This window comes from Etheostoma cragini, chromosome 3 (genome assembly GCF_013103735.1).
Source record: "Etheostoma cragini isolate CJK2018 chromosome 3, CSU_Ecrag_1.0, whole genome shotgun sequence".
Lineage (NCBI taxonomy): Eukaryota > Metazoa > Chordata > Actinopteri > Perciformes > Percidae > Etheostoma > Etheostoma cragini.
In genome coordinates, this window is record NC_048409.1 from 12,267,340 (window position 1) to 12,275,967 (window position 8,628).

The 8,628-nt window shown below is 42.6% G+C and overlaps 1 protein-coding gene across 2 annotated transcripts in view; it reads left to right on the plus strand.

The window, feature by feature from the left end:
* arhgap35a (Rho GTPase activating protein 35a) overlaps positions 1 to 7,967 on the plus strand; it is a 58,010-nt gene extending 50,043 nt beyond the window's left edge. Inside the window, exons 4-7 of one of the 2 annotated variants that reach the window (XM_034867492.1) lie at positions 2,244 to 2,321; positions 4,411 to 4,542; positions 6,099 to 6,204; positions 7,449 to 7,938. In XM_034867492.1, coding sequence (XP_034723383.1) covers positions 2,244 to 2,321; positions 4,411 to 4,542; positions 6,099 to 6,204; positions 7,449 to 7,938 — 806 coding nt within the window. Of the gene's footprint in view, positions 1 to 2,243; positions 2,322 to 4,410; positions 4,543 to 6,098; positions 6,205 to 7,448 lie in introns of both variants that reach the window. The other variant, XM_034867493.1, reaches the window with a different exon arrangement.
* Positions 7,968 to 8,628: the final 661 nt, after the last annotated feature.

Below are 8,628 nucleotides of genomic sequence, written 5' to 3' on the forward strand. Positions count from 1 at the left end.
CCCCCCCCCCCCCCCATCTTTCTCGTACTTGCTTGTCCCATTTTGCCTCTCTCTTTCTCTCTCCCACCCCACCACTGCTACACTACTCCCCTCTCCCTATCTCTCACCCCATCCCTGTTTTCCTAGTGTCTGGCTAGAAAAGCTTTTGTGGATAATTGATTGGGAAGAGGGGGAGATCGATGCCGTATGCCTTGACTGAAAGCTCTCCCATTTCCTCCCTGCTTCTTTCTATCTCACCCTCTTCTTCTGCCACTCCCTATCTCCTTCACTCCCTCTGGATTGCTCTTTGTCTCCCCAAATCTCCACCAAAATTATCAGACAAAGAAGAGAGAATTCTAAGGGTGGGAGGTGCAACCTTGTCTCATATAAACTGGAAAGAAATATAAATAAAGGAAAATGAAGTGAGCCCCCGCTCAGACCAGCTATCCACGTGCCGTTCGCCATCCCGCTTTGACAGAGTTGCTTGTGTTTTCCATGTATGAGTATGTGGATGTGTTGCAAAGATAAAAGACTAAAGATTATATTTACTAAGCCTACTGCAAATTGGATCACCACTATTCAATCCAGGGAGTATTTTGTAAGATTAATATGTGATATGATATACGAACAATAACTGTGATAGACGTGTTTTTTACAAATGTTTTTGACTGCTGAATATTTTTAAAACTTAATTATGCCTCCCCACCCCCTTAACATGAAAATTATACAGCATGTAAGCAAATATTAGCTTAGTTTGTCATTGGTTGTCAGCTCAACACAAATAATCAGTGATTGAATTCAAAAGGTCTCCCTGAGTTATGACAAATCAATGTTGGAGAGTTTTGTTGTTTGTTAAAACTGTCAACTATATTAGATTTATAGATTATGATGGAATGGATTATTGATGTAAATGGATAATAAAGTTCTCCTTCATAAGTATTTAATTTGCTGCTTCAGTCATAATATACTGAACTGCACCTGCTGTAAGCCATCAAAATCCTGTAAAATATACACACTGTATGTATACAGTAGATATACTGTATATGTTTTGTTCTTGTAAATTGTATTCATCCAAATGTTTTAGTATAACAATATAAAGACGAAGCATATACAAAAGGCAAAATAAGAAGAGAAACCATCAAGAACAACAAAAACAGACAAATGTGTAAATGTACATGTCTGTTTATTAGACAAGATGCCCCAAAATGTCCACTCACAGAGAAAGGGTCTAAGGCATAAGATGTAAGACAAGAACAGGACAATGTGTTGCAGACACACACAATAAGAAATAAAATAAGAATAAGACATCAGGTCTCAGTTTGTGGTCTTTCCCTTTTGATGTGCTGTATGAAATGGCCCCAAATCCTCTTAAACTTAGCATGGGAAATCCATATGCATTTTTCCAGAATAAAGTGATGAATGGAGAGCTCTTCTAAAGTCACCATTTTATGTGCATTTTTTAATTTGCTGCAGTTTTCTTTATTGCTGTCGCTAAAGTGTTTATGTTCTCTGAACCATTAGACAGACCAAAGTTGTCTATAACTCTCTGTAGCAGAAGGCTCTCTTTATGCGTGTGCTTAATAAAACAGTCCCTCGGTTTTACACCTTATTTTTCCGGGTGATTAATAAACTAATAATAGTAAATTGTAATAGTAAGCTTGTAATAGTAAATATTACAAGCAAATGCAAATTTGAGCCTTTCTACTTTTATCTTCATTTTCTGCCACAAAACCTCAGTGTGGTCCTTTAGTAAATATGGAACGCAATTTGACTGTTTACAAAGAAAGACTGCACACACTGAGTAATTATCCTCCAACGAATGACATCTGCAGTTCCTCAAGTCATTATAAAGTGTGTAGCTACTAAGAGAGCCTCAGCTTGTCACAGTGCACCAGTGGGCTCTTAGCAGGCCTGCAGGAGTGCTTTATAGGTTTAATAAATAGTGCTAATAGGGTGTTTAGATGGAAGGGGACACACTGTAGGGAGAGGCCATTAGAGCAGCCTGCAGTAGCTCTACTTTTTCAGAACTTCATTGTGCAGCTGTACGCCTTATAGTGAAATATCAGAGAGCTCAAGGTGGTAATTGACTAGCAACTACAAATACTTGATACTTGCAAATTAAACACTTGAAAAGAACACTGAGCTAATGACATTCCTCTCTCTCTCTCTCTCTCTCTCTCTCTCTCTCTCTCTCTCTCTCTCTCTCTCTCTCTCTCTCTCTCTCTCTCTCTCTCTCTCTCTCTCTCTCTCTCTCCACCCACTAGGGTTAAACACAGAGGGAATCTACAGGGTCAGCGGGAACAAGGCAGAGATGGAGAGCATGCAGCGGCAATTTGACCAAGGTATGTTATTTTCAGCTTACAGTACATACACCTACAATTGTACATGTGCTCCCGCTTGCTTCAGCTGTACACTTACAAGGGTGTAAAGAAAAGGCCACAAAATGTGTGTGTGTGTCTGCTTCTATCTATAACAAGCCCGGATCCCCTTAATTAACCAGGGAGCATTAATTCTAGAGAGGGAATTGGCCTTCGCTCCCTTTTAGACTTTAGAGCTGCCTCCTCGATCTTGATCCGGTTGCTGCGTGCATGTGAATGTTCACACGTGTGCGTGTACAAGTGCTCTCAATGTGTGTCTCCATACGTGTGTCTATCTGCTGTGGGCCGTTAATTACCTCCAGATTGGTTTGGTTAATGAAGCATGTTGCTGCCAAGATAGATAGCAGAGCAAGCCTGTGTGTACGCGGGCGTCCACGTCTGGTTAAGGTTACATCAAACTCGGGTAATCAGAGTTGAAGCCCCACGTCGAATCATTCTGAGCCTCCGGCCAATGGGACAAGACATTTACAGGTAAAACTACCAGAGATGTTCCGAAACCAAAACCAGTATCGGTATGACTTCCGATACTGCCTAAAATGTTGGTCTCTGTATTGGAAAGTAATGGAGTTTATGCACCGGTCCTATACCATGTAATAAAGCCCTAATGAAAATCTACATTAAAGTAGTTTATTTATGTTCTTTTCCCGTTATAACTGACTGTCAAACTGGATGATAAAAAATAGTTCTGTAGCCTTCATTGTTTGTGTTTGTTCATGTTTCCCAAAGAGTTTAACCTGAGCCAGACGACAACAAAGATAGAAATCATGTTACATCCATACGGGGATAGTAGTATTCTGTTGTTAAAATATATGACACGCTGGTATTGGACCAGTACTCTGTATTGGCCAATACGCAAGTTCAGGTATCAGAATCGGTATCGGGAAGCAAAAAATGGTATGGACCATCTCTAAAACCACAGAACAGGTGTCTCATAGCCGTACTGAAGACGGCCCTTCATCAGCCCCCTGAGGGTTTAGATAACTCACGGCACGGCACTTAGAAAACTCTTAACATGGGAGCTCTTTTCAAGACTTTCCTGGAAACTTACCAACCAAATTTTTGTATTATTTTTTTCTTGCCTCTCTTCTTTCTACATGTTCTACATTTTCTAAAGTAAAAGGTTATCAGTTATTTTTTTTAATTAAGTGTCTTGCTCACACACAATCTAGTGCTCCAGTGGAGTTGCTGTCTGGCTGTCCCTCTCTGCTCAAATCTACTTTATAATTGTCTGCGGTTCATTTTACTTTTATCAAAAGCATCCTATGGCATCACCAAAGAAGCTATTTTGTTATTTATTCATATTGATTAAATGATGATTTGAAAAGAACTGTTGTCTACAATGTCTGTGCTCCATCCAGAACAACCACAATTAATAAATAAGTGGGCAATATGGATGAATCCCTCTAACAGTGTAATTACACACTGTAATGTCGGATTGTGATTTAGTACATTTTCTGGAAATTCAATAACCAGACAAGACTGTCATTTTTTCATTCAGAAAATATAATACCAACTAAATTACATTGATGCAAAACTTTATAAACGACTATTATTTCCATAAAACAGCCACCATGCTTTCTAGTTTAATACGTGCTGTTTTTGTTCAGGTATATGACAGACTGAGCATAAAACATAATTTCTTTGTGGTGCTTATCATTGTACTTAGATATACTTTACATCGCAATAAAGCACAGAACATATGAAATGAAAAGTAAGGCATTGATTTGAGACATTTCTTAACTTTTTGTTAACCTTTATTTATGTTGGTACAATTGTGATGGCATTGTTCCAGACAGCTACTCTAAAGTTCATTTCCAAAATGGACCTGTAATATAAAGTGCCCCCGGATTCAAACTAAACTGTATGGCATTTACAAATATAAATATTTACAGTAGATTCACATTATATATCATTATAGCCCAGTCTGTGGTTAGGTCAACATTTCCAAAGCAGCCACCTCTCTTATTTGATGTATGCATGTAAGATTGTGATGTACTATAACTGATATGTGTGTTTTGTACTTCAAATCTTTTCATTTCAATTGTTTTTCCAGACCACAACCTGGACCTAGTAGAGAAAGACTTCACCATGAATACAGTAGCTGGAGCCATGAAGGCCTTCTTCTCTGAGCTACCTGAGCCTCTGGTGCCCTACAGCATGCAGGGAGATCTGGTGGAGGCCTTCAGTAAGTCCTGGGCTCTGGTGGGGCATATGGAAGTGGCGAGAGTTCTGCACAAAACCCCGGGAAGTAATGGATTTTGCCTTGAAATCCATTTCACGTCTTTTTAAATTTTCTTTAACCTAACAAGCACAACTCTTGCAATCCAAATTCATTCATGGGGAGAATTGGATTTGCCATTCAGGGGAGGGTCGGAATGTGGAAAGGAGGGGAAAAAAAGGGATTGGAGGACAGAATATTTAATGCTTCGGGAAGAAGGATGATTGCACATGATGGAGAGATGCAGAAGCACTATGGAAAATGGGGTCTGGATGAAGTCATGAGAAAACAGTCATATGTTAGATAAATGAGGATGCTCCTGTTCTCTCCACAGCCTCTCTTCTTCTCTTTGTGTCCTGTAATCTGTCAAAATGGAGATTTAAGGCATAGCTTAGTCTTGCATCGTGCCAGAAAGATTTACCCTTGGGCTGCAAGGCTGCTGTCACTCACCAAGCTGTGTGTGTGTGTGTGTGACTGTGTGTGTTTTAACGGCCCCGGCGAGACTCTTCAGCCGTGACACAGACCTGATAAAGCTCCTGCAGTCTGTGCCACAATAGAGGAATAGAAGAGAGAGTAAAAACAGAAGTTTAGTGACAAGAAAGCCTTCAATTGGTTGAAAATAGCAAATTGTGCTTGGCATTTTCAGAATCAGAGCTTTCTTATTGTCCGACTTAGAGGTGGAGAAAATGTGGGATACAGAGAAGCTGGGCGTGTGGATTTAAGTGCATATTGTCATGGTGACGTTACTTTAAATAAGCTGTAGGAAGTTATGTTTTGATTACCCATGATGAATGTACGGCAGGAGGAACTAAGGCTGTGTTAAGTCATCACGCCTCAAATGTGTTTTTGATCCACACTGACCTCATCGTGGGAATACAAACTCTAATTCTCTGATTGTAAATCATGATTTTGATGTGGACGAGAACATCTGCTGTTTCCACTGCTGCTCTCGGCCTCACTCACAAGCACACAGGATGGACTGTGTTAACTGGTGACGTCAGCTTTTCTGACTCACTCCTCGCTGCCATCAGGCTTAACACACCCAGTGTTATGTGTGTGTATGTGTGTCAGTTGCTGTAATCTGTAGGACATTGTGATGGGTGAATTTTTCTCCTCTGGAATGTGTGTGGTCTTTGTCTGGTGATTTATTTCTTTCTTTGAGAAATGTAGTTTGGTGTGAGTGTGAGTGATTGGGATGTGTGAAACTAGTACTCTTGTAGGATGAAATCATTGTGCCTTGCACAGAATCCAGTTGCTTTCACTATGCTCTTCAAACTCTCCAGCCCCCCCCCCCCCCCCCCCCCCCCCCCCCCCCCCCCCCCCCCCCCCCCCCCCCCCCCCCCCCCCCCCCCCCCCCCCCCCCCCCCCCCCCCCCCCCCCCCCACCCCCCTCCTCCCCATCCCGACGCATCCCTCATTATGTTGACTATCACGCCTCCGACGCCTTTTCCACAGATACCCTTACAAAAAACAGTTTCATACACTTTCCTCTAACCTCTCTCGCCTCTCTCTGCCGCCGTTCAGAGATCAACGATAGGGAGCAGCGCTTCCAGACGATGAAGGACATTCTGCGCCGCTTCCCCAAGGAGAATTACGAGGTCTTCAAATATGTCATCAGCCACTTGAACAAGTAAGTGAGTGAGTGACACAGTCAGACTCTGATGACCCCGCCGGTCACCCGGTCAAGTGACCTAGCGGTGACATCACCGAAAGCATCCCACTGAAAGAACAGAGGTTGCTTTACTCAGGTTGAGTCATGATCTGTGTTAATGCACTGGTTATTTAACCTCTGTTGGCAATTGGATTACTACTGGTCTTCAAAAATGGCAGGAAAACTTAGTGGTTTTAATTCAAATTATTAGTATAGACCAGTGGTTTCCAACCTGTGAGTCCGGGCCCCTAACAGCTCTCTAAACTGGGGAGTCACAAGATGATTAAAGGAATAAGAGGGGGGGAGAAAATGCGTGTTCCACAAAATTATGCTTATGATTCTCCAGTTTTTGTTTCTACTTCATCAAAAAAAAAATTACTTTCTTCAAAAGAATCTTTCTAGGAAAGATGACTCCCTCTTTGATTGAACTGCTCTAAACTTGTGTCGACACTACTGCCAAAACTTTTAATGATGGGTTGCTTCATCTAAAATGAATGTAAACTTTCAATGAATTCCATATTTTGGTTTATGACTTAATACTTAAAAATAATGGCATTCCCATCAGCCTCAGCTGTATTTCTCTGGACATCATTTTGCTTTCTGTCCCTTTTTGTGTACTTTGCCCCCCTTAGCATGGAATACACTGCAGAATGTAAATATTTGAACAAAAATGGCTATTTTAAATGGATGTAATGTGAAATGCTTTACTTTATTTTATTAACTTTGTCCACTTCTGTTTCTTGTCTGTAACTGAGTTATTTTACTTGCTGTTGCCTGTCTTGGCCAGGTCACTCTTGAAAAAGAGATTCTTCATATCTATAGGTTTCTCCTAGATTTATTAATAACAATTAAAAAAACGTTCTGTTTAGTACTAATTAGCTAATGTTAGCACGCTAAACTAAGACATTGCGAGCATGTTCAATGGGAGTTTTTTTTCCACTTTTCTCTGCTTGATATCAGCCTACAGTATACACATGAGTTGATTCTTTTATCACACCCTTTTAGAGAAAAGAGACCCCTGCTGTTTTGTTATTCTTTTTTAGGATTATTTTTGGGGGCTTTTCATTTGGCCGATACGTGATAAGGAAATCTGAGAGGACACCATAAGGTTTCGATCAGCACCAGATCATTTGAAGCCTCCCTTTTATGAAAGTGTCAGGTCGAAATGAGGTGGTGATTTGTGGCCAATTCATTTCACTTTTGGGTTTCATTGTGTTGCGCAGGGTGAGCCAGAACAACAAGTTGAACTTCATGACCAGTGAGAATCTGTCCATCTGCTTCTGGCCCACACTGATGAGACCAGACTTCACCACCATGGACGCCCTGACTGCCACCCGTACCTACCAGACAATCATCGAGAGCTTCATCCACCAGTGCGCCTACTTCTTCTACAATCAGCCGCTGGCTGACGGCCTACCCGGCTCCCCCACCTCTACGCTCTCCGGAGGGGGAGGAACCTCGGCCTACTCCTGCATGGCTGGAGGCTACTCATCTTCGCCGACTCCGTCCCCGACTCCCTACGTCCTCCCAGCCACCCCTCCTGTCATTCCTCACTACGGCCCTCCCATCCACCACCACCACCACCACCATCACCACCATCAACATCAGTCCCCACCCCACTCCCCACTTGCCAATCCCCAGTCAACGATCCCAGCCCTTCTGCCGCCCTCCCTGCACCCCCATCACCCCCCTACGGAACAACACACGCTGTGAACCAGGGATCAAGGGAAAGAAGGGAGAGAGAAAAACCCAGAAGAAGACCAATATCGAGATTCAGAGAATAAGAGATTTTGAAGTTTGGGAAGGAATTGAAAAAGAAAGGAGAACAGGAGGTATGAAGAGAAGTTGGGAGGGAGACAGTAGAGCGAGATGCAGTATGTACAGGGAGAAACCTACATGTTTGGGAGAAGAAGGGGTGTTTGAGCCTCTGTTGCTTTTAGAAACATGAACACACACAAAGCAGAAAAGGGGAACGCTGAAGAGCCTCTGAAGTGACAGTATGACCTTTTCCCTTTTCGCCACTTTATCCCTTTCTCTCAGTGTCTCTCCATCTAGACCTGCCCTCCTTGCCTTATAGAGAACCTACACACAAGCACACTAATGAGTGAGATGTAGCCAGTAACTGTTAAAGGGACTCAGAAGTAAAGTTGAAAGCGGAATGTGAACTCTGGTGTGAAGATTGCTTCACCCCACACACACACACACACACACACACACACACACACACACAAACGCAGGCACGCACGCACACACCCCCACCCCTCGCCAGTGGCCAGTGTGCCTCCGACAACCATTCTCCTCAATCCCTTAGCCTCTGATTGGGCAGGGAATTTTAGTGGACGCTGCACGATTTTGCAATCCGACCCGGCTACTGTACCTACCTAGGAGGACGGGGGTGGGACA